Below are 25,430 nucleotides of genomic sequence, written 5' to 3' on the forward strand. Positions count from 1 at the left end.
TATTAGCTATGTTATTACAAATAATCTTCAAAAGGTTATGTAAAATGGACTAGACACGGACGAGGAGTTACAAAATGTTTCAACTTTTTCGCAAAGTAATCCAGTACAAATTGAGAGGTTTTTGTAATTGTTTTGAACCTGTGAAAGGTGTAAAAGTTAAGTTTTGTGTATGCATGTGACTGGCAGAGTGTTTGACCAGTGGAGTTCTCTGTCGCTGGATGGACAAGTGTGACGGGGAAAAAATGTGCTTTGCTACTTTCCATTACTGATTTATACATGAGTAATATTGTGCATTTCAGCTTGGTAGATAAGACTGTTTTCTAATTGTGAGATATATAAGCTTTTATTTGTTTTTGTTTTTTCCATAATCTGTCCCTTAAAAATTTCATGCAAACAGCCAACAGATGAGACCTAGAAGTATCAATTAACTGCTGCATATGTTGGATTGTGAAAAATGCAGATATACCTAATTGATAACGACATCAAAGTTAAAGCGTTTAATTTGTATTCGTACAAGAGCCGTGCTGCTAAGGAATTGTTTTCTTAACTGTAAAAGTACGAGTGCTAAATGTCTACACCGTTTGGTTTTTTGGAATGTTTTTTTTTTCTCTTTCTTCTAAATTCTTAGTCAACGTTCTAGACCTCCATTGCTTTCAATTACAAGTAGTGATTGTTACATCAGCATTGCGCATTCTAATCGCATGTTTGTGATCTCTCGTCTTAAAGGGTTGAAAGCGCAGTCCAAAAAAGCCTTTACCCCAATTCCGACTACGTAGCAGTACCGTAGCTGTCCACAGGGTGTCTCTGCTGAGCAGACCTGTGATGGAATGGGTCTAAAGAGGCGAGCCTAGCAGCATTTACCCTTGAGCTGAGATACCTGGGGATAGCGTTCAAGGCTGTGTACGCGTTAGCGAACAAGACGTCGTTCCTTCAAGTCCCCCTCCCGCCACAAAGGAGGGATTTCAGGAGAACCTATCAAAGGCACTACAGTTGAAAGAAAATGTGAGCGACATCTTCAAATGGCATCGTGGTCTTAGGAAGTCATTTCATTCAAATTCTGAACTGATTAAATTATTCTTTAGGGAGAGAAAAAAGAAACCCTTTGTAACGATACTGTAAAGAAAGGCATTGTTTCTGATGTGTTTACAACAAATACGATTGATGATCAGTATTACGTTAATCCTTACCACGATTACCTCGGTAGGCGCCAACTGAATGCAGTTTTTTATTTTTATTTTTTATAATGTAGTTTGGGGGTGTTTAAAATGTTATTTCTGATGCTCTCTCTCTCTCCCCCCACCCCACGACTCAAGCACCATGAACTGATGTGTAATTAGCATTTGATACACAGGGGGTGCTGCAGATCTACTTTACAGTAGGCCTTAATAACACAAGGGAAGAGAATAAAGGAGGCAGACCTCCTGCTTCAACTCCGGTGTTGCCGCCGGAACAGCATCTAGAGCCTCCTGTGCTCCATTTGTCACGGAGCACAAGGTGGCTGCGGATCTGTACATATTTTATGGGTGCGCGGTACGTCTGCGTCGCTAAACGAATTCCGTACAATGTAGTCCTGTCGTGGTAAGCAGGGTTTTTACTCCTTCGCAAATACAGCACAATCTCATCATTTATTTACGCGTTCCGTTTGCTCTCTGTCAAAGAGGAAGAGCATATCACGTAACGACCGCAGACAACCTTTTAGCAATTCACTGGGGAGAAGGGTCCGCGCGATGCAATGTGGCAGTTGGGCTTTCTCAATGTACATTTCTTATGGGTTCTCTTCCGCTTTACATGTGGATATCGCACACGGAATTAGCCATCTCGTTCCCTGACGCGGAAACCAATTTATACAAGGCTGATGCGACACTTGGGATGGAAGCCTGCTTACTCTGTCAGGCTGCTTGGCGTTATGAAAAATGAATCAATACATCTAACATGTAATAGAGTAAATATATTACTATCTATGGCTTTGTTAACATTTGAATTTTTTTTTTTCATTGCTACTCTAAAACGCAAACTGCAGTGTCTGTATATGATCATTGCATACAATGTTACTATGTTGCCAATACCAGTGTGATGAGACTTTGGTTCTTGCTTTGCATGAGACAAGACACTGTCCTCCTACCTCATGTTGTGATAAAAAATATATATATATACAATTTTATATAAGCAAAGGACACTGCATCTAACCGTTTCTCATAATTGGTATTTACTAGAAATATACCTGCATATGCTTTTAGGTATTATCTCAGTTGTATGTAGTGTTTTTGTTTTTTTTTCCTTCCAATTTCAGCTCTTGTAAATATACCCTGTATAGACAATGAACTTGGATCAAATTCAAGTAAAGTTCTGTAGTGTACACCCGTTTGTTTGACTGATTTGTGCGTCTGTGACACAGGGGCATTAATTACATCCTTCAGCAGCAGGGTATTTTTCCTCAAAGGCAGATGAACACATTTAGTCAGAAATGGACTCGATTTAATTGATGTTCCGCATGAAGGCTACTTAGGCAATTAGGCCTGCTCTAAAAAAAGTGTACTGGTTTGTTCGATACCCTGGTGTAAAATCCAGCTATGACCAACGAACTGGTCAACCAGCGACCAGCTGTTACAAAACCTAGTTTGTGCAGTTTTTCCCCGCAGGGTTTGCATGAGTATCCGTGCTCAGGCTATGCCAGATGCGCTTCAACAGTCACATGTGTGCTGCCTGCACCCATGCCTTGAGACCTTCAAATTATAAGCTTCTAACGGACATTTTGAAAAAAATGAGTTGGTGCCATATATTTGTTGTTTATAGGGCAGTTTGATAAGATTTTCATATTGTACATTCAGAGTACTTTTAGGGTGTTTTTATCTGCGAAGAACTGCCCTGCATTTCAGTTTTGCCGTGTTCGGATGTGAAAGCTTTGAAGCTCAAAACTACTCTGAATGCAGAATAGAACCTTATAATTCCAAGTTCACGGCATTAGGCTGCTGAGGTGCGTGTGTACACCCTCAGGTCAGTGTCTGTTTCCCCCTCTACGAGTCCCTTTAGAAGAGCTACCGCCGGGAAGAGGCAAGGAGCATCTCTCATGCTCTCGCTCATGACAACTGGTAGCCCGTGGGCCTCTGGTGCTGGGTGGAACTACTGCTGAGAGAAATTCAGCTTGTGCTTATTTATTCTATCTGAGCACTTTATTAGGAACACCTGTACACCTACTTATTCATACGATTATCTAATCGGCCAATTGTGTGGCAGCAGTGCAGTGCAGATACAGGTCAAAATCTGATCTCAATGATTTCGACCGCGGCGTGATCGTTGGTGCCAGACATGCTGGTTTGAGTATTTCTGTAACTGCTGATCCCCTGGGATTTTCATGCACAACAGTCTCTAGAGTTTATTCAGAATAGTGCTAAAAACCAAAAACACCCAGTGAGCGGCAGTTCTGCAGATGGCCTTGTTGATGAGAGAGGTCAATGGGGAATGGCTAGACTGGTTTGAGCTGACAGAACGGTAGCTCCGATAACCACTCTGTACAATTGTGGTGAGCAGAATGCAGAACATGTTGAACCTTGAGGCGGATGAGCTACAACAGCAGAAGACCATCTTGAGTTAAACTTCTGTCAGCCAGGAACAGAAAGCTGAGGCTGCAGTCGGCACAGGTTCACCAAAACTGGGCAGCTGAAGAATGGGTAAAAAGTAGCCTAGTCTCAAACTGGTTTCATGCACATGACAATGTTCTTCAGTGGCCTTTCCAGATGTGGTAGAACGGGAGATCCACAGCATGAATTTGCAGCTGACAAATTAGCAGAAATTGCATGATGCAATCATGTTAACACATAGGCGGCACGGATGGTGCAGTGGGTAGCACTGCCGCCTCACAGCAAGGAGGTCCTGGGTTCAAATCCCCGTAAGGCTGTTCTGAGCAAAGGGAGGAGTGTTCCAAAGAAAGTGCTCGGTGAGTTGTCTTGCTCAATTCCTTCCCGAGTCTAGAGGGAATCTATCTACACAGTGCGTTAATGTGGTGAGAACTAGGTTGGAGGAAGGCTTTACAGCTTTGACGTGCAGACCCACTTAACCAGTAGGGGTCGCTTGAGTGATTAAATGCAAAACTTAAGCTGAATGAACCTTTCTGTTTCTAGCTTTTCTCCAGTCTGGATTGGGGAAAATGGAAATTACTGCAACAAATGGGCTATGCAAAAGCACAGTTATTGAAAGGGCCCTTAACTGCAGCGGAAAATTAAAATGAAGGGCCCCAGCACTTACTAAAGTGATCACGCCCCAACAATATCAAGCAAGGCTGTTTCACTGCACCATGTTCATTACCATACAAAAACAAAGTAACTCACAAATCCCATCCCCTCCACCCATGGTAGTAAAATCTTTCTCAAACTCTCATGAATTGCACTACAAAGGCTTTAGAAACTGTATGTAAGCTAAAGGGAAAACTTAGTCATAACACTTTGACCTACTTTTTTTTACCTACTTTCATATCACAAATGAGTACATTTGTGGGGAAAAAGGCTGTGGCTCCAAACTCAGTCCTGGTAGAGCATTCCAACCACAGTTGCACAATTATTTAATGGTTAAGTTATTTTTAGTACTATAATTTTAACAATAATCTTCAATTAAAGTTATTTTAATTGGGTGCTAAAAATGTTCACATTGTGCTACTGTAGACTGCAAACAATTACAAAAACAGAGATGGTACCATCATTAAACACACATTTTCATCAGCTTTTATAAATGAATGCTGTTGCTCAAAAATAAGGGATCAAATTTGGCCAGTGGCAGGTTGACAAACACTGTGACTTTTTAACATTCAAGTCTATCTCTACAACCAAACAATGATCTTCCTGGCAAAGCTAAAATATCCACCAATATCATCTCATTTCATTTGCTTTTCAATGTCCTCCAGTGGACATATTTCTGGTGTCCTGACTTGCATTAGCTTCCAGTGTTCACATTTGCTTACCATTTGAATCACTAAGTCCAACACAAGACGTGAAGATGCAACACACTTTTTTGGTCATTCATTTCTCAAAGACTGCTCTGATAAATCTAAAGTTGCAGATAAAAAGTCTTCATTACTGTAGTTATAGTAACAGTAGAAAAAATGTAACTCCACAAAACAAGTCTCAAATAATAATCAATAAATAAGCGTCATCAATAATTAACCTGAAAACCCTTGTTTCCATGATTGTGAGTTTCACTGCTGAAGTAAAACTGTTGTGACCAAGGAAATAGAAGCTAATGAAGAGATACTAATCAGATAAGTGAAATCCTCCAGATAATACAGTTCTGTGAAAGATCATGTGGTTTCCTTCCATCTTCTGGTGTGTTCTCAACATCACACTTTCATCACTCTAGTGAGCAGTACCAACCATAAATGGCTTTATAATCCATTGCAAAAGAGGAAGCCGTTTTTTAACTGGCTGTATTTTTGCAGTGTTTGATTAAATAATTTCCCACAAGGATCAATAAAGCATTCATTCTCTCATTCACCTTTTGCATTCATTATTCCCAAACAGAACCAAGAGGACACCATAGGAATGAAGCTGTTCCCTCTAGTGAGGTTCTTTCTCAATAAGGTGCATCTTAACGTGTTGTTAAATGTTCAGCACATTATTTCACCTTTATACTGTAAACTGTACCAAGCAATTCTACAGTGAGTTCCATAATACATTTAGTATGGCAATAAATTGCTACTTTCAGTGCAGCCACTTTGCAACCAGTGGCTAACCAGGTGTAAGGTGGTTTTCTGCTATTGCAATACATGCATCTTCCAAAAATGTAATGCACTTCTCCTAGTGACATGTCACAACCACCAAGAAGAGAAGTGGATTCAGATTCATATGAATATCTGTAACTCTTGGGAAGAGTATCCCTCAGACCTCTAACAGAAACAATCTTTCTGTTCTGGCTTTCTTCGTCGTTAAGTAGATCAGGTCTCAGGCCAGTTCGCTGTTCACCTCCACAGAACCAAAACTAAAATCCCAATCGCAGAAGCCATCTGCGGACACAGGAATCTTCCTGAGACTTTCTTCTTGGAAGCAATTCCAGGAGACCATGGCGACCAGGAAGCTGTTGAGAAAGCAGAGCCAAGGGATGTTCATATCCAGGTAGGCGGGGATCTCCACACGGAGAAACAAGACAGCTGCCTGGAAAACCACAAAGGGTGCCCACGTGCTGAGGAAGAGTTTCACTTTCAGACACAGGACATATCTGCTAAGTGACCTGCCCGTCTGGGCCGTGCGTGAGACAGGCGCCCTCCCTGGACTGGCCGCAGTCCTCAGCTCCAGGTAGCAGTAGAGAAAGGTGCAGCCCAAAACCAGTAGGAGAACAGCAGACACCTGGCTGCTCTGGGGACTGCTGGCCACTCGGCACTGGTGGAGCAGGATGTGAACGTCCTCCTCCAAGTTGGGGTAGAAACCAGAACCCAAAAAAACGTATAGGAGAGCCAGGGTCCAGACGACACAGACCCCAAGGGCATAGGCCAGCCTGCGAAACCAGTGTAGGAGGTGTGGGCAGAGCTGGAGGGTCCAGTAGTGGTCCATTCCGGCGAGGAGGAACAGGGGCCAATGCAACAGGCCATAAGTAAAGCAGGCTATCTGGATGAGCAGGCAGATGTGATGCTGGGTGAACCTCAGACCCAGGAGATGGAAGTCCTGCAGGCCGTAGATGGTGGAAAGGGCGAGGGCCAAGAGTGTGTCGGCCAATGCCAGCGAGACGCAGAACGTCCCCAGGAAGCTCCTGCCCATGTGACGCCACTGGCTCAGCACCACGGTCCAGTTTAGCAAGCATTTGATGACCTGAATCAGCAGTAGAGAGGGGATGGGCTTGTCCATAACAACGACAACCACCCACTATGCCTCAACAGCTCTGAGTGACAGCGTCTGGAGCGCAGTAAGATCCAATTTTGAAGCTTGACTTCAACTGACATGCAGTAGGGCACAACCCAAGTTAATGTCTTACTGGCCAATCCCATTTGTGGCACAAAGGTGTGTCTGTAAATACATAGTGAATATCAAATTAGAAACATAAAAAGCTACCTGTGCTTGCACTTTTCCCAAAACAGTCATTAATTTCAAGTGATTTCAATACATTGAAAACATGAATAAAGAAAACATGAAAATTCAAGCAGTATTTTTCTGGGGCATTTATTTTTTCAATTACTATTATTTACAACAAATGCAAAACTGACAAATAACATTTAATGAGATTACTTTTATGGAGCCCCAGCTCATTTGATGTTTGTGTTTGTTATATTAGAAAGTGTAAAACGGGGAGCATAATTTTCTGGTAGCAGTCTATATGTGTGTGTGTGTGTGTGTGTGTGTGCGTGTATGAGTGTGTTTGCATGTGTGTGTCCTCTAGGGTCGTCTTCACACTTGTTCCTGTGTTCGATCTACACTTCGTTGAGAGAGAGACCAAGAGTTTCAGATCAAATTTCAACACACATCCCATGCTCTAAAAACATTACACCATAGCTTTTCAGAGAAAATTCTTTCATTTCTGCAATCATGTACTTCCGGCAAAGCACGCGGCAGTCAGTGAATAATTATTTAAAAAGCAAATTATGTACGGTATTAATGGTTCATTGGTCTAAATAAAAGTATACATATATTGCTAAACTTGTCATTATACATCTAAATCCAGTTAAAATGTGTTTAATAGGCTTATATCTCAAACAAGGTTGTTCCAGGATCGTATTGTACTATAATTTTAAACTTGAACCTCATTAACGAAATCTTCGGTAGTCACATTAGAATTATAACACCTCACTGTAATTTCTAAAGTTATTTAACTTACACATTATAGATACATACATGCTATAGCTAATATATCACGTCTCTCTGCAACACCAACAAGTTGCATTACAGCCTAATTTACACAGCCACTTTGTAAGTCTAAGGGCAAGCTTCACTTTTGGTTAAGTATTGAATTTGGTCGGATCTTTGTTATAATTACATGACACTGTAATAAGAATTCACGCAACGTAGGATATTTACCTTGGGCTCAGTCATAGTCCGTATTTAACTTTCTTCGACAAGTAAGTATGCACACCATAATTCAGCATATTGGCATCTTTAGAGAAACTAGAGTGACTTGAAGATCCAATCACCCGTGCTATTTGCAGACGCCAATTAAGGGCGTGGAGTGGAATGCTGAAGTTCGAATCAGCATAGAGCTGACCGTGTAATCTATTCTGCTTTTACTCCAACTAATTAAAATTTTTGCTAACGTTTTTTTTTTTAGGTGTCAACACTTACATTTTCATTAATTATGTCATCAAGACAACATCAAGCAAAAACAAGGGTTCATCAGCCGTTGAACCTTAATTGTGCATTAATAGAAGAAAAAGTTATAAACTCACAAAGACAAGCAGTCACTTTGTTACAACCAACACTGACACGGGGGCTGGTGATCACAAAAAGAGTTTTCAGTAAAAAAATTAAAAAATATATATTTTAAACTACTTTAAAATATTCATAAATATTCTGGTGACCAAAAAAGTAATACATTTGTAGTTATTTTAAATATCTATTACAAAGACGTTTGTTTAGAACACATTGACTGCTTAAATGAAACAGTTTTATCGCCACATGAAATAATTTTTTATCATGTAGGCTGCAGCCTAACTGTGTTCCGAACAGAACATGGGTAAGCGGCTTATTATTATTCTTTTAAATGTTTACAGATCATTGGTTTGAATAGGCAACAGTGCCTGCCTTAAAACGAAAATGTGGTCTTCAAACTCCCATTCAGCAGGCAAATTTGAGTAAAGGATTCAATTATATGCTACATCCCTGTGTCTGTTAATGAGTGTGTTAGTCACCGTAACTATCTACGAATTAAGGCTTTAGATGACATGAAATGGCGGTCAGAAGTCTATCATAAATGCAAAACGCCTCAGCTTCCAGTGGGGGTTACATGCCCTCCGAACCTTCCTCATTTGTGTTCTTACCAAAATCAAACCTACACCCTTGCCAAGATCTTTGACAGCACTTGAAGTGATGGAAATTCCATCAATGTTTGGCATATATCCTAGTCAGATAATTAGCATTTCAGGGACTGGGCCCCACTACCATTATCTTATCAGAGTTTAGCAAGAGGAAGTTATGGGTCATCCATTCCAATCCTCCATCTTTGACAGCTGGACAGCTTCGTCAGGCTAATATTTTCTGATGATAAATCAAATATTCTAAAATTTTGACACATTTCTTCTCGGAAGAAGGCATGTCGGCTACGTCTTCAGGACGAGAAATAGTTTGGAAAATGGATGACTGTAATATCTTCACGACAATATTATTACCAGTCTGTCGTTTGAACACTGAGCACATAAAGAGCTGACATGTTTAATTACTTATTAAATATATTTTTGACGTGCAGTTTGTCAAGAGTTCCGTTTTAATTTGAGCAGCACGCTCCGCCGTCATTGCAGCGCGGTCCGAGCAAGGTTGAGACCACATTACAGGATTCAGTGCCGGATGCATTGCCCTCCTACTGACTTCTGGTAGGTCCTTATTGGAGAATTGTGACGTTTCCTTTCGCAACGAACCAATTGCAATCTCATCTGGATTATGTTCTCTACCACTGTCCAATCAGAGTTTTGTGTCCCTGATACCCGTTTAGTCTTGCTGGAGAGCCGATGAGTGAACCAGCTGGTGTTGCAAGAGCGACCGCGGGTGTCATTTTAAAAAGGTAGCTAACTAGTGTAACATTAATACTTTCTTCCCGTGTATTCTATAGCTTTACCTTATCGAAAATTTCCGTATCATTGACTAAAGTAAAAGTATTAGATTACTGATGAAGAGTGACGTGAATTAACTGGTGACAACAAGCTAACCGGCCTGATTTTTGTCCATTCCCCATTCTGCATGCTAGCTATCATGATAGTTGTATTGCTTCTCCACATTGGAATCGGTCTTTCGGTTTAATATAAAAGCTTGTTTATTTCTGAACATATATTCTATGAAAACATACGTCACATTGTACACCAATAGCTTCCTAGCAAGTTACCTATCCAATGTTTGGGAAATTAAAACCGCGAGGACCGCTTTCAACAGTAATTAGCTAGGCTGCCGAAGTCGGAAGTCCGGAAGCTCAGTGTTATTCTAGTACTGTTATTTTTCTTTGGTTGGTTTCACCTTTTTCTGTTACTGGCCTCCTTGCCTATTCGACTGAAATGAAACATTCATAAGTTATTATTTATTTGTGTTTGCCCCTTCTAGCCAGGTCAGCACCACAACACTTATAAATCTCATCTGTCCTCGGGATAGTAACTACCATTTGCAGGACCTTTTTGTTGCCCCACCGTTTTTTCCACCTTCTTTAACTTATGTTTTCATCCCGCTAACACAAGTAGGTCATAACATGACTTTTTGAAGCCCCCCATTGAGCAAGTGGATTCAACCCAGTGAATCATTTAATTTGGTTGCCATTGTAAAGGAATAGTCCGTGGAATATATAGTGTTGTTGCAATGAGCTTCTAGCATTGGCCATAATGCATTTGGACAGTGGTTGGTTGAATGCTTGTGTAACCTTCACACTTTGCAAAAGTGTTCAAAATATAATTTCCAAGGGAAATGCTGCATACAGGCCGGTGACTACCATTGAGGACACTGAGGTCACACCTCCGTTTTTATTTTGTATGTGTGTCTGTGTGTGTGCGTTTGAGGTTTCGCCACTGACCATTTACTTTAAATTCTGTCAATGCCTTTTCTGTCATTGTTGCTTATATAAACATTGTAATTGTGACACCTTTTGAATAGCCTTTTCAGACTTGCTTTCTCTGGTGTTTTTGTTGTTGTTCAGCTGTTCCTGGAAGACTCCCAAGAATATCTGGGGCCTCTATTTGATTAATTTAATTATTTGAATGTTGTAATTTGGGTTATCAAGCGTTGCACGGAATGCTTCTGTTCCCTATAGTTAGCAGTGTAGGGAAGCTGGTTAGCACAGTGGTGAAGTTAAGTTGGCTTGAATAACATGTGAACCTGTAGTTCAGCCAGGATGGAAGGAGTAGAAGACATGGAGGTGCGGCCTGCCCGAACACACGAAGAGGTGGACGCCTGCCTGACAGAGGCAGAACGGCCCCCCAAGAGGAGGGAACGCCAGGGGAGGTCACCTAGGAGACGCCGGGATGTAAAGAGGCGGCCAAATGATCAAGAACACCTGCTTCCACGGCAGTTGCCGGGGCAACCGGAGGACTCCGAGTCAGCGGCCTCGATAACAGACACTGCCGAGAGCTCTCCAAAGAGATGGGACAGGTGCAGGTAGTCTCGACAGCCATAAAATATTTGCTTGCATGATATTACCAAATGTTTACCATCTCGGTTGACTGAATGAGAAGCATGATTGTTCTGTTGAATCTGATAAGGAACACTGTTTGTGCAAGGCCTTTTTGAAGCTACCAAGCTAAAAAACAATTGGAGGCCTTTGGAAATAAAGTAACTTGAGAATCTATCAATCTTTTATTTGATGTCATAATAGGCGAGGACACTTTCTACATGGACCATACCCAGAAACTCATTTTGGACCCAAAGCCTGCATTCTTCCTAACCCAACCTCAGTCATGTAAGTTAATGTGTGAAAGTATTTGTCTTTCAGAAAGGAAAAAGTGAAAGTTACCCTTTGCCCATTTTATGTCCACTGTTGTGCTAAATCCTGATTGGATAAGGTGAATCATGCAGATCATTTATGGGAGTGGCCACCCATGCTCCAATTGGCTGTCTGTAATCATGGAGCAGTCGCCCTAGTCACACTAGAGGTTATGGTGGAGAATGTAGGCCACTGATCTGCTCAGCTCAGACTCGGACACTAGCTGCGACAATCGCATTCTCTCTGCTCAGAATGCCTGTCCTCCATCTGGCAAAGGGGGAGAGAGAAAACGGGTAAAACAATGACTCAGAAATGAGAACTGGAGTTTGGAGTCAGAACTTAGTCTGGTTACGAAACAATTACTGTTAACTCCTGAGTTGCCATCTTGTTTTAATGACTTGTATTCAATTGTGTGTGAGTAAATGGGGAAAGTGGCAAATGTATCAAGTGTTACATTGTTAATGTTGGTTTGTCTCAATAGTGCTGCAATTGAAAAATATGTGTGCTGTTCAATGACAGAATGTAGTAGCTTGTAGTAGAGTTGATGTAACCAACAAGATGGACATTTGTGACTGAGCGGTTGTGTGTTGCTACCTTAGGCACATCCAGGACCCAGCCAGCCAGCGCCTCACCTGGAACAAGCCACCGGTGAATGTGCTGGTGATCAGGAAGATCCGTGATGAGACCCTGCTCGAGCCCTTTAAAGAGCTCTGCAGGTTTCTGATCCAGGTACCCTCCCTGCCTGCTCATTTACAGCACTGCTACGCCTGTATACAAGCGTGTAGGCGTACTTGTGTGTGTGTGTGTGTGTGTGTGTGTGTGTGTGTGTGTGTGTGTGTATATGTGCATATGTGCAGAGGTTGTTTGGGGTTGGCAGGGGGGAGGAGGGTTGCACCTGGATGCTTCAGTGCATATCAGATTAGCCTGAAAGTAAATTACAGAAGTGATATTTACATTTACATTTACATTTTTGTCATTTGGCAGACACTTTTAATGCAAAGCGACTTACAAATGCATAGGTTCTTCCACAAGTTAGAAGTGTTTTTCTAAACATCATAAGTGCAATTTCTTTTTTTTAGACAAGAGGGATAGGGCAAAGGGGGAGAGATATCAGATATCAGAAAGGGGGGCGGGGAAATCAGGAGGGAGGATTAAGGTACAGTTTGAAAAAGTGTGTTTTCAGTCTGCTTCGAAATAGGGGGAGGGATTCTGCTGTCCTGACAGTGGTAGGCAAGTCAATCCACCACTGAGGAACCAGAACAGAAAACAGGCGTAAACGTGCAGCTCGACCGACAGGTGCTTGTAGAGAGGGAACCATAAGGCGACCAGAGCTGGCAGACAGGAGTGGTCTAGCTGGGGAGTAGGGAGTGATTAAGGATTGTATGTAAGGTGGGGCAGTCCCCTTAGCAGCCTGAAATGCCAACACTAGGGCCTTGAATCGGATGCGGACGGCAATAGGAAGCCAGTGGAGGCCAATGTGGAGCGGGGTGACATGAGCCGACCTGGGCTGACTGGTGATCAGGCAGGCTGCAGCATTCTGGACCAGCTGGAGGGGCTTGATGGCACAAGCTGGGAGACTGGCTAGGAGGGAGAAGGTTGAAAACAGTTTGCGGGGATTAGAGGCGGGCGCGTTAATTTTCGAATGAAAGAAGGAACATTTAGCTAGAGAGACAGAGGAATGGAAAGATGATAGGAGGGCATGGAAGGAAGCCATATCACTGGGGAGACAGGACCTTTTCCATTTTCTCTCTGCTGCCCGCAGTTTGGTTCGGACAGCTCGTAGAGCATCAGAAAGCCAAGGACTGGGGGGGGAGGCCCGAGCTAGTTTGGTGGTGAGGGGGACACAGAGAGTCAAAGAAAGATGAGAGGGAGGACATGGACAGGGTTGTAGCAGCATCGTCGGGAGACAGTCGAGAGAATGAATCCGCGGATGGTAGGGAGGAGAGGATTGTAGATGAATGGTAAATGGTGGCATTTATATAGCGCCTTTATCCAAAGCGCTGTACAATTGATGCTTCTCATTCACCCATTCATACACACACTCACACACCGACGGCGATTGGCTGCCATGCAAGGCGCTGACCAGCTCGTCAGGAGCATTTGGGGGTTAGGCGTCTTGCTCAGGGACACTTCGACACAGCCCGGGCTGGGGATCGAACCAGCAACCCGACGACTGCTCTTACTGCCTGAGCCATGTCGCCCCCAACAGATGAGAGGGTGGCGGTAGACAGGTGGCGTAGGTTCCGCCGACAGGTGACAGTGGATGGTGGGAGAGATGGATGGGTGTTAGAGGAGAGTGGAGGAGATGAAGGAGTGGTCAGGTATATGGATATATGGAGTGGTGTTACAGAGAGGTTGGTTGTTGTGCAACTCCTTGTGAAGATGAGGTCAAGAAGGTTGCCTGCTTTGTGGGTGGGAGGGGAAAGTGTGAGGGTAAGGTCAAAAGAAGAAAGGAGGGGGAGAAAGGTAGACTGGGTGGACTTTGAGTTGAGGTTGAAGTCACCCAGGAGGATCAGGGGAGTGCCATTGACTGGTGAGGAGCTGAGGAGGATGTCCATCTCATCCAAGAAGCTCTCCAGAGGACCTGGGGGGCGATAAACAACAATAATAAAGAGTTTGCACGGGAAAGTAACAGAAACCGCGTGAAATTAAAAAGAGGAGAAGGAGAAGGATGAGGAGAAGACACTAGATCTCCATGAGGATGAGATTAGGAGACCTGTGCCATCTCCTCTGCCAGAGATTCTGGGTGTGTGGGAAAAAGAGAAGGCAGAGGAAAGGGCAGCTGGGGTGGCTGTGTTCTCTGGTGAGAGCCACGTTTCAGTTAAGGCAAGAAAGTCAAGGTTGAGGTGGGAGGCATAGGCTGATATGAAGTCTGCTTTCTGGACGGCTGACTGGCAGTTCCAGAGGCCACCAGCCACACAGAGATCAACACCAGCGGATCTGGGAGGGAAGATGAGGTTTGAGATATTCCAGCCATGTTTGGCGGGAAGCAAACCTCCTACCTGACTGGGACCTGGGGAGAGGAGAGAGGACAGGAATGGGAAGGAAACACATGGAGGGAACAAGGGTGGACAGGAGGACTACTACTCAGTGAAGTGAGGGTAGGCAGCAAAAACAAAATCAATCATCAGGCTCTCAGACAGCCTCGATGGAGACCCGTAGATAGACACCCTCGACTTTACACCTGCGACTTCATACGGCGAGGCAAGTAGACGAGGCTCCCGCACGCAGCTGCCGCTGGTGCACTACACAACTGCTTAAATAACTAGCAGGGGATCACAGAAAATGCTACCAACCCACTGGAGAACACTAATGAACACTGAAGTCAGTTCAGCTGTGCCAGTAATTATACCCTGAACAGGGTGCAAACTATTGGCTTTAAATAAATTTATAACAATCCCAATTTGAATTCTTAAAATTCAGTATGTTGATGGCATTCTAAATTAATAAACATTTCAGAGATCTCAATGACCTCCATTCTTGATTCTTTCCAATTTCAGAAGTTTGACTGTATGTGCGTCTGTAGCTGTATCATGCCCAGAGTGTGTGTGTATCAGAACTGATGTGTCAGTGAATGTGCCTCTGCATTTATCTGAAGATAAATGTAGGGGGATAAAGATTGGCGAAGTTGCCAATGTGAAGGTCTGGAAGCTCAGTGTTATTCTTTGTATCGTTATTTTCTTTGGTTTCACTTCTCAGTTCCTGGCTTCCTTACCATTTTGCTTGACTGAAATTAAACTTTGCATACCCAACTGGCATGATTTTGCCGTTTTACAGGGCAAAAATAAGAAATAAAATAATATAGGTACACTTGGAAGAAGATATTATTTTGGGGTGTGTCTTTGCTATCGATATTTCAAAAGGGTTCTCGAAATCATAGGTTTCTCGAAACATTAGTTGTGTTTGTTTATGGTAAGGTCTGCACCACACCTAATGTTACCCCTTAAGTCTCCTCTGTCCTCAGTACCATTTGCTGCACCTTTTTGTTGCTGAATGATTCATTTCCCGTTTCCATCCCACTCACATCACAGTCATAGTTTTTTGGGTCAGTTGCAATGTTATACACATGATTTGAGGAGAGATTTCTGGTATTTTGTTGGAAATCACCAGTGGTAATTGTACTTTGACATTAGAAGATGGGGCATTCCGTCAGAAATCAATCACTTTCTGACCTCACACTTTTAGCTTTGAACTTTGTTTTCATGTACACTGACTGAGCACTTTATGAGGTAGACCTGTACACCAGCTTCTTAATGCAAATATTTTATCAGCCAATCGTGGCAGCAACTAAATACATACACGCATGCAGACATGGTCAAGAGGTTCAGCTGTTTTTTTGTGCAGATGACACTATACCATATTTCTGCCAATGGGTGGACAGCATTGATGTGCCTGAGACTGTGGGAACAATACTGCTAAACTGCAGCTGCTGGTTTCCTGTGGGGGTTGAGGGGCCTCAATCTCTTCCTGTCTTGTGCTGTTGTCTTGTTTCTCAGTACTGGCTGGGGAACTAGGTTTTGAATTAAATTCCCTGGTGCTACAGGGTCGTTATACCTTTGGATAAAAGGCATTGAACCTGAACAGCTTCAATAAATATCAAGCCTTATTACATTGCATGTTGTATCATAAATTAATTATATCTAAAAAATATAAGTTGCTCTGGGGTAATTCCTGAAATGTATATATATATATATATAATTTTTTTAATTGTCTATTTCAAATCTCTGCAGTTTCTCATTCCTCACACTTTCCAGCAGGTGGGAGTGCTGATCACATCAAGTGCAGCACGGCAGGGTTAGCACGGTGCTAACAGACACAGACACACAAACTTTGGCCTCCTCTGTCTTGTAAGACTCAAACTTGAATGGCGTCAGGAAGCCAAGGGAGCCAAGGTGGAATGCCTTGACTGGAGGTACACTGGCCTTTGTGGGCAGAAATATGTCACAGTCAGCAGTTTTATTTTTTTGAGGCAGTGAGATCACTAAAGATGGATAAACATTTAATAACCTTTAATGAGGACCTTCAATGAAGTGACACCACCCAAATCTCAAGAGGTTTTGGCTTTGGTTGAGAAAATGTAGAAAGTTGAGAATTTTGCTTGGTGATAGTAGGGGCTCAAAACAACAGTATAGCAGTCAGAGGCTCAAAGCAATTGTATAGGTACGGTTAGCCCCACCCTAACTAAAGGTCAGAAAGTGATTGATTTCTGATTGAATGCCCCAGAAACAGGTTGACTCAGTCAATGGGACCAGGAGATCACTTTGGGAAATAAAGAATTTAGTGGTGGAGAACTGAAATCCCAAGTGGGCTGTTGCATTTCAGATCTGCCAAAGACATGAAATGTGATAGTGGTATGAACCTCAAGCTGATTGCTGCATTTCCCCTACGACGGATTCCTACATTACTGTAAATGAATCATTTCAGTTACAGGAAGGTAGGATTTAGTTTGCCGTATCCATTTCATACCTGGTTGCAGGATGCGGCTTAATACTTGTTTTTTTATTTATTTCAGTTATGAACCCAAGTCAAAATGAATGTTGCCATTTTTGTTGTCCTCATGTGACTTTTGGATGTTAAACTTAAAAAAAAAAAAAAAAAATATATATATATATATATATATATATATATATATATATCTTGAAGACATTTTTGGGCTTTTTACAAGATATAGTAAAGATTCAAAGTTGTTTTCTGCATTAGTTTTTATGATGGCGACATCAAACATAGATAGAATAAATGCACGTTTGAAAAATATGCATGTGTTCGGATGTGTCATGGGGGTGTAGTGACAATTGTGTGGCAAGCGAAATGATGGGTTTCAGTATTTGCATTCAGCCTCATTGAAACATATGGTCCGTACTGTGTCATTAGCCAATGTTTGATGTTGATTTGAATGATACTAACATGTACATAATAGAGATTTAATTATTATTACGCCTTGCAGGTGAGGTGTATAAGCAGTCTAAACATACATTTTTTACAGTGTTATACACCACCCTCCCCACTCTTCTCTCTCCTTTGTAGGAGAAGCAGCTGGTGGTCTATGTGGAGAAGAAGGCAGTGGAGGAAGCAGCCCTCTTGAAGGACGAGGGTTTCACTTCCATCCGGAACCAGCTGTGCACGTTCAAAGAAGGTAATGCTGGGTGCAGATCGGCCTTTTCACCACCCGCGTCAGAAAGCTCCACGCGAGCAGCAGGCGGCCTCCGCTCTGCCTCACTCATGCAAATGGCAGCCGTTTGCTGGATTGAAGCTGGCCCCAAAGCTGTTAAACACTATGACCCAGGACTGTCTTCTGCAGCTGCTGGTCTGTGGTTTCCTCTGAGAAACCTGACTGCTCACATTCTCTCGTGGCCTTGTGACTTCCGTTGTCTTGTTTCCCAGGTTATGACGACATCTCGGACTGTGTGGACCTCATTATCTGTCTCGGGGGAGACGGCACCCTGCTGTACGCCTCCTCGCTGTTCCAGGTATGCCAGCTGGCTGTGCTAGCTCAGTCACACCTGCAGAGGAAGCACCACCCTCTTCAGCCTCATTGAAGTAGCTCTTTCCCTTATGTCACTTTGCAGAACTAATAAAAAGCCCACCCATTTGAATGTGTTGCAGAATGTGAGTAGTTTTACCCTTTCAGTCCTAAGCGTAACTACTATAAAATCACAAGAGTGCTATATGGCGCTCTTGATTTTATACCTTTTCAGCCAATCAAAATGACTACTATTGTTTTGAGCCCCTATTATAACCCTACTAAATTTTCTCAACCAAAGTCAAAACCTCTTGAGATTTGGGTGGAGTCACTGAAGGTCCTCATTAAAGGTTATTAAATGTTTATCCATGTTTAGTGGTCTCACTGCCTCAAAAAAAGAAAAGTGACTGTGACATATTTCTTCCCACGAAGGCCAGTGTCCCTCCAGTCATGGCATTCCACCTTGGCTCCCTGGGCTTCCTGACGCCATTCAAGTTTGAGTCTTACAAGACAGAGGTGGCCAAAGTTTTTGAAGGTGCGGTTCAGCATGTGGATAGAAGCTGTGTCTGTGTCTGTTAGCGCCGTGCTAACCCTGCTGTGCTGCACTTGGTTTGATGTGATCAGCACTCCCACCTGCTGGACAGTGTGAGGAATGAGAAACAGCCTAGATTTGAAATGGACAATAAAAAAATATATATTTTTATATATACACACACACACACACACATTTAAGGAATTTCCCCAGAGCAACTTATTTATTGAAGCTGTTCAGGTTCAGTGCCTTTTGCTTGAGGGCATAACGACCCTGTAGCACCAGGGAATTGAATCCAAAACCTAGTTCCCCAGCCATTACTGAGAAACAAGACAAGAAACAGCACAAGACAGGAAGAGATTGAGGCCCCTCGACCCCACAGGAAACCAGCAGCTGCGGTTTAGCAGTATTGTTACCACAGTGTCAGGTACATCAATGCTGTCCACCCATCAGCAGAAACATTGCACAGTGTCATCTGCACAAAAAATCCCATTGCACAGCTTTCTTTATCAGACAACACAAGCCCTTTCTCAAATATGACAGCATTCAGTATTACGTGCAGGGACTTTTTATTATTTTGAAAAAGCACCGAGTATCAATACAAAGCAAAGTGTTTGGATGACATCGGGTACATAAAATGTCGCGTAAGCATTCTATAATATCAAATCGAGAGGGGTCGCAACTGTTTTGTGTGTGTGCTTGTGTTGCAGGAAATGCAGCTATAACCTTACGTAGCCGTTTGAAAGTGAAAGTGGTGAAAGACATGTTCCAGAGGACCGGGATGCCGCACTACGGAGAGGAGAATGGCGTCAGTCAGAGCCGCACAGACAACGAGGCGGGAAAGGTCACGCTGCAGCTACAGGTGATGGTCACATGACGTATGCAAAGCGATGCTGTGAATCAGCAGGAGATGTAATCTTAAGTTGGTCAAAGGTCACGACACAAAAAGTTTCAAAACTGCAAGTGCCCTCAGTTCTTATGGGAGCAGAGAGAATGTCTTAACAGGTCTGTTTTCTTTTCACAGTGATGTATTTGTTGATACAGAACAGGGATGTACCAAAGCCTTATTAAACTTAAATTAAAGTCAGACAGGAATTTGGTAGTTCTGTAGGTCAGGTAATTAAAGTCAGACACCCCTCTTACCTTAAAGTGGAGCAGGCCTTTTCTGTGTCATATTAAAATAGGTGATGTGCGTCAAAATCGTGTTTTCACTTTGTTTCGGATTCCCAGACTTTTAAATGATGTCAGAACCTCTTTTTTCATGCTCCAGTTGGCAGATGGCGTGCCCACTCCCATTACGATTTCCTTAGAGACAGTCATAACAAACCGAGGCGTGAATGGACATTTAAAAAAAAAAAAAACCCACAGACAAAAACATGTATTACGGATTTGTTGAGTCTGTTGCCATGGAGATGATGTCGTCATTTTCTGGAGCTTGTACAGGACAAAATGTGCTCTGATATTTCTGACACAGATTCAAGGTCATTCTACAAAAAAAAAAGAAGGAAAGGCTTTCATACAAAGCACATACAATCCTTTGCTTTGAGTGGACACCAACTAATGTTTATTTTCTTTATTTTTACACAACTTTATTTGTTTATTTTAGTAACCCCATTCTTGTTTATATGGTCTTGTAACATAGTTTGTATTTGCCTTCAGCAGTCTGCAGCTGAGCTTAGCTGACCTTTTGACCCCCAGGTGCTGAATGAGGTGGTGGTGGACAGAGGCCCCTCTTCCTACCTGTCCAATGTTGACCTTTACCTGGATGGCAGACTGATCACCTCCGTGCAGGGAGATGGTGAGATTCCACAACTTGGGTTCATTAGTTGGAAGTTGACTTGGGTTTGAGAAAATATGATGTTATTTTTATGTGTCAATGTTCACAAACATTCATGCCATGGGTCATGGCAAATTCAGTATTAGCACTAGCAAGCAAGCTAGCTACATAATTTAGTTCCTTATGAACCTGCAAGAATATGTTTCATTTCAGGCTTTATCCAGACACATGAAAAAGAATTTCATCTGAAATTGCATTCGGGATCATATGTAAGATGGCTGAAGCTACAGTCACTGAGCACTTTATTAGGAACACCTGTACACCTACTTATTCATGCGATTATCAAATCAGCCAATCGTGTGGCAGCAGTGCAGTGCATAAAGTCATGTAGATACGGGTCAGAAGACTTAAGTCAAAAAAATACGTCAAATCCCTAATAAAGTGCTCGCTGAGTGTATACAGTACTGCCTCAGAAGCATACGTCCATTCTGTTTGGGACGCAACCAACACCCCTCTCCTTTTCAGGTGTCATAGTTTCCACTCCCACGGGCAGCACTGCTTACGCTGCAGCTGCCGGAGCCTCCATGATCCACCCCAATGTTCCAGCCATCATGGTGACCCCCATCTGCCCACACTCTCTGTCCTTCCGCCCCATCGTGGTGCCTGCTGGTGTGGAGCTTATGGTGAGAGAGTATCCAAGCTTTTTCTTTTTTTGGGTGGTTCCTCTGGGTCTTCAGTATCTACTGGTAAACGGTTGGATTTTGATTCTGGATTAAGAATTGGGTCACGTTGTGAAGGAGGATAATACGTATGTAATCTTGAAGAGAGTTTGTGAATAATGAATTAGAGGACTCATGTTTATGACCTGATTAGTACTGGAATATTCAAGTGTTGGAAAGTAGTCTTTGCAAGCATCTTGCATTTACTAATATCACTTCTCTTGCTGCAAACCGCAATGGCGATGAAGGCTGGTGACAAATTTGTGGTTGTGTGTTCTTTTTTCTTTTTTTTTTTTACAGATAACGCTGTCCCCTGATGCACGGAACACGGCGTGGGTGTCTTTTGACGGGAGGAAGAGACAGGAGATCCAGCATGGAGACAGGTAGCTGCTCACTCAATAGTGCCCTGCTCCCTGGACAGTGTCCAAGCTTTTATAGAGCCACATTGCCTCCTAGCTAACCAGGAATTAAGAAGCCCTATTACATTACGTCTTCCTCTCTGGTGGATGTAATACGTGATGTTTTGCCTTGTGGGAATTTCAGAAACAGTCACATCCGGATTAGGGTGTGGGATATAGCATTAAGAACAAGTGTCTTTTAACTGCAGACAACAATCAGGAAACACAAAATGGTATTTTAATGTATTCTCTTGTCTCTTTCTCTTTTTTTCTGTATCCCTCTCTCTCACAAACACACACACACACACACACACACGGTTCAAATGTAGTATTAAAATCACCACGTCCTGCTACCCGGTGCCTTCCATCTGTTGCCACGACCTGGTGTACGACTGGTTTGAGAGCCTGGCCGAGTGTCTCCACTGGAACGTCCGCAAGAAACAGACGCGCATGATGGACGCAACAGACTCCTCAGATGCCGAGAGCTGAACCCTGCCTCCTCCCAGATCTATCAGGACGAGTGCTAGAGTGATATGATTCTTTTCAGATGAGACGGGGGTGGTGATGTCGCATGTTACCTATGAAGTAGCAGCACTCTTTTGTTGAGAATCACTTAGGGGAGTAATTTTTTTCTCAATTTGTATTGCCCAATCAATCATAAATGCCCATCTTGGCTACAGCCAATGAGGACAGAGTACCATCTGAAGCGTGTGCTGCCAGCTGCTGCTGCTTCTCATTGTGGAGTTGACCAGCTGACTTACGGAGCAAGTCATCGTGCTGGAGGACTGCAATTTGTGCTCAGTTGGCGATATGCTAGAAGTGCTTGATCAAACAGAGAAGCCATTATTGAACCTTGAGGTGGGGGGAACCCTGCTGACTTTATCGCTCCCTCCCTGAGTAAGGCTGAAGCCTGCTGTGTGCTGCTGTGGTATGGTCAGTATTTGACCATATGGCCTGGCACTCCACTGAGAACCAGTGATAATATGTTAATATCACCCCTGAGACCAGTCTTTTGACAACATGAAGTCATTAAGGTGTTTTTAAAGCCTCACTCCTCCTGCACCACCTCACTTGCCGCATCTCTGCCATACACAATAAAGTCATTCCGAGAATATGGACACACACCAAGCTTTCTTTAAAAACCCTGCACGATCAAGACTTGCCTGCATGTCCAAATTTGTAGAAAGGAAGACATTTATCTTTTAGAAAGTAACGTGTGTAATTTCTAAACTTGTGAGGTCTGTTTGCTTGTGATTGGCAGGCCATCAGACAGATGTACTACTGATTGATTAAAATGTTCTTGTTGCATAGGTAAACAACATGGCCTCCAAAACACCAATACCAACTTGTTTTGTAGAGGACAGTACAAGAACTTTAAGGATAAAAAATAAATAAAAAAATGAAATCTACTGATTACAATAAGTTTAATTTAATCATATCTATTTTATTTGGCTGTACATGTATAATATAATAACTTGATAATATATGTTAACTTTTTTCTTAGGAGGTTGATTGCATAGGGCCTTAAACCAATGAGTTAAGGACCATGGTTAGACAAATTGGTGACATTCACTTGCCCTTGGCACAACACAGTTTTTTCCCCACCTGAAAGTTAGCTACCAATTAATATCAAAGAAACCAGGTGAGGTAAGTTAACTGTGATCAACAGTTTTTATTGATGAGCTGTGCCAAGTCCAAAGAAGAGCATATACACCTTTTCTTCAAGGGGAAGACTGAATACCACTGGGTTAGCATCCTTCTGGTAGACACTTATACATACAACCTCTGAAGAGAAAGCACTTTAAGAAACACTCACGCCATTTTAACACAGGGAACAGAAACTAGTTTTAGAATTGGAATACGTAGAAAAACTTATTTAGTTGCTGCATGGTTTCTGCACAAATGCACAGTAAGACCGTGTTTAGTCACATGAAAGGATGTGATGTGACATTTTCACTAAAATTATGGACATATACGTTTGTGTCCTCAGTGTATGAAGATGTCGGACAGATTTGTTTAGATGTGTATACATAAGAGAATAATGGATCATAAATGTTCTGAAGTAGTTTATTATATTAGTAAAGAGTTTATTACCTTGTTTGTGCTTCTATTGTTTGCTCATTTGAATATGTGCATCTGCTTAAAATAAAATGGCCCATATGCTTATATCAATGCATATGGATGGGAATGCTTTGTATGTAGGGGCTTATATCTGGAGCTTTGAAGGTAATTTTGGTCATATCTTTAGAAAAGTATATTTTTATGGTTCTTCTCTGCACTTGGTTTCAAAAAACCCGGCCAAAACGATCATTGTCCTATGTCAGCAATTTATTATTTAATGATTAGTAATTCATTAGATTTGGATTCCATTTTGTGTGGCTCCAGTTTGAAATGCCTGTCTGTGGGGGGTGATTTTAGGTCCAAAAGATGGGAGAAATGCTAATATTCAAAATGTTTTTTTATTTTTTTATTCAGATGGATGCAAAATTATGTTTATTCTACAACCACGGTGAAATAAATGACTGAAATTGTGTTTGAAAAAATGTATGAAAGAAGGTCTGTAAAGTCTATTTTAATGGAAAAACAGTAAAATAAATAAAAATAGAATACATTATAGTCTTATGTTCAAAAAGTGGAAAAATGATACAATACTAAATAAGTCTTTATTTTTACTCAGATGGATGCAAAATCATGTTCAACAACCATGGAAGAATGTCGTAAAATGTTTATTCTGCAACCACAGTTTATTCAACAAACAAAAGTTTTTTGAAGAAATGTATGATGAAATGTCTGTTTCAGTGGAAAAACTGCAACATGCGTGACTAACAGTGAAAGAATACAGATAGTGGTATATAACAATAGTTGGGTGTAACACTTTTTAATTATATATTAGGGTAGCTCATTAGTGAAATACTTTACAAAATAAATGACTGCAAGAACTTACTTAATACTTACTGTATTTGTTTTGTTGAATTATTGATTTTCCATGACATAAGACCCCCTCAGGGTGATGCTAAAGCTGGCACATTGTGAACTTAAAGTCTAAAAAATATGGTAAATGGCAGGCATTTATATAGCACCTTTATCCAAAGCGCTGTACAATTGATGCTTCTCCATTCACCCATTCATACACACACTCACACACCGATGGCGATTGGCTGCCATGCAAGGCCCCGACCAGCTCGTCAGGAGCATTTGGGGGTTAGGTGTCTTGCTCAAGGACAACTCGACACAGCCCGGGTGGGAGATCGAACCGGCAACCCTCCGACTGCCAGACGACTGCTCTTACTGCCTGAGCCACATCACCCCCTATATATAAAATCAAGTTGTTTAGCTGAGAAACCATATGGTAGTAAGCAGCATGTTCACCTCCCATTCATTTCCCTAATTCATACAACAAATGTATCGATCGTCTCAAAACGAAGTGTGAAATAACTCAACATGTGCATCTCGTGATATAGCAGGTAATGTTCTGAATGAGCAGCACTAGCTTCTGCGATATGACGTATGCACGAATGAAACCGATCTTTCAGGGGATTTTTGGAGGGCGGCACCAGGAAGTCGATTTGACTGATGAGGAGGGGAACGTCAAATGAGTATGCGTGTAGCTGTGTGAAAAGGATATTAATTGCAGGGAAACGGAAAATTGACATGCGTTTGATCAACATACATGCCCGTTGGTAGGCTACACGATGATCTCATATTGAGATTTGAGGAAAAAAAGAAGGATTTGTCCTCAGTTTAGCCAATTCTTCATAGCCATACGAACATGCCTTAAAGTATATATTCCAAAAAAGATATAAAACTGTAATACTTGTGCATTTTCACACCAAAGTTTTTTTTTTCATCCTCTTTCTGAAAAACGAGATTTTCCGAGATTTTACGTCATTGTGTACAAAGTCAATTTTCAGTTACCCTCCAATCAATATCCTTCTGCACTTCACAAGAGTTAGAAACCCACCTGAAC

At 42.2% G+C, this 25,430-nt stretch overlaps 2 protein-coding genes across 3 annotated transcripts; one reads left to right on the forward strand and one right to left on the reverse strand.

Moving 5' to 3' along the window:
- Window positions 1-4,640: 4,640 nt before the first annotated feature.
- On the reverse strand, window positions 4,641-8,109 carry gpr160 (G protein-coupled receptor 160). Its single transcript, XM_061244105.1, has 2 exons — window positions 7,989-8,109; window positions 4,641-6,983 (listed from the first exon to the last, which is right to left on the reverse strand). Exon 2 carries the CDS (start codon window positions 6,822-6,824, stop codon window positions 5,928-5,930), a length of 897 nt encoding a protein of 298 aa, XP_061100089.1. The 5' UTR covers window positions 6,825-6,983; window positions 7,989-8,109; the 3' UTR covers window positions 4,641-5,927.
- Window positions 8,110-9,580: 1,471 nt separating this feature from the next.
- On the forward strand, window positions 9,581-24,079 carry nadkb (NAD kinase b). 2 transcript variants are annotated; one of them, XM_061244096.1, is made up of 12 exons: window positions 9,581-9,681; window positions 10,980-11,252; window positions 11,470-11,553; window positions 12,177-12,306; window positions 17,602-17,710; window positions 17,959-18,044; window positions 18,470-18,572; window positions 19,280-19,431; window positions 20,268-20,367; window positions 20,872-21,029; window positions 21,366-21,448; window positions 21,793-24,079. In XM_061244096.1, the coding sequence occupies exons 1-12, from the start codon at window positions 9,629-9,631 to the stop codon at window positions 21,950-21,952; spliced, it is 1,491 nt and encodes a 496-aa protein (XP_061100080.1). In that variant the 5' UTR covers window positions 9,581-9,628; the 3' UTR covers window positions 21,953-24,079. The 2 variants fall into 2 exon arrangements, with proteins under 2 accessions (XP_061100080.1, XP_061100081.1); XM_061244097.1 differs by having other exon boundaries at window positions 10,980-11,246.
- The last annotated feature ends 1,351 nt before the right edge of the window (window positions 24,080-25,430 follow it).

The sequence above is a fragment of the Conger conger genome, chromosome 5, assembly GCF_963514075.1.
Source record: "Conger conger chromosome 5, fConCon1.1, whole genome shotgun sequence".
NCBI classification, from domain to species: domain Eukaryota; kingdom Metazoa; phylum Chordata; class Actinopteri; order Anguilliformes; family Congridae; genus Conger; species Conger conger.

Bases quoted from the DNA above. Each gene is read 5' to 3' on its own strand.
- nadkb (XM_061244096.1), top strand. From the start codon at position 9,629: ATGAGTGAACCAGCTGGTGTTGCAAGAGCGACCGCGGGTGTCATTTTA. The intron at 17,711-17,958 runs GTAATGCTGGGT...CTTGTTTCCCAG, and splicing joins GCTGTGCACGTTCAAAGAAG to GTTATGACGACATCTCGGAC. The intron at 18,573-19,279 runs GTGCGGTTCAGC...CTTGTGTTGCAG, and splicing joins GGTGGCCAAAGTTTTTGAAG to GAAATGCAGCTATAACCTTA.
- gpr160 (XM_061244105.1), bottom strand. From the start codon at position 6,824: ATGGACAAGCCCATCCCCTCTCTACTGCTGATTCAGGTCATCAAATGC.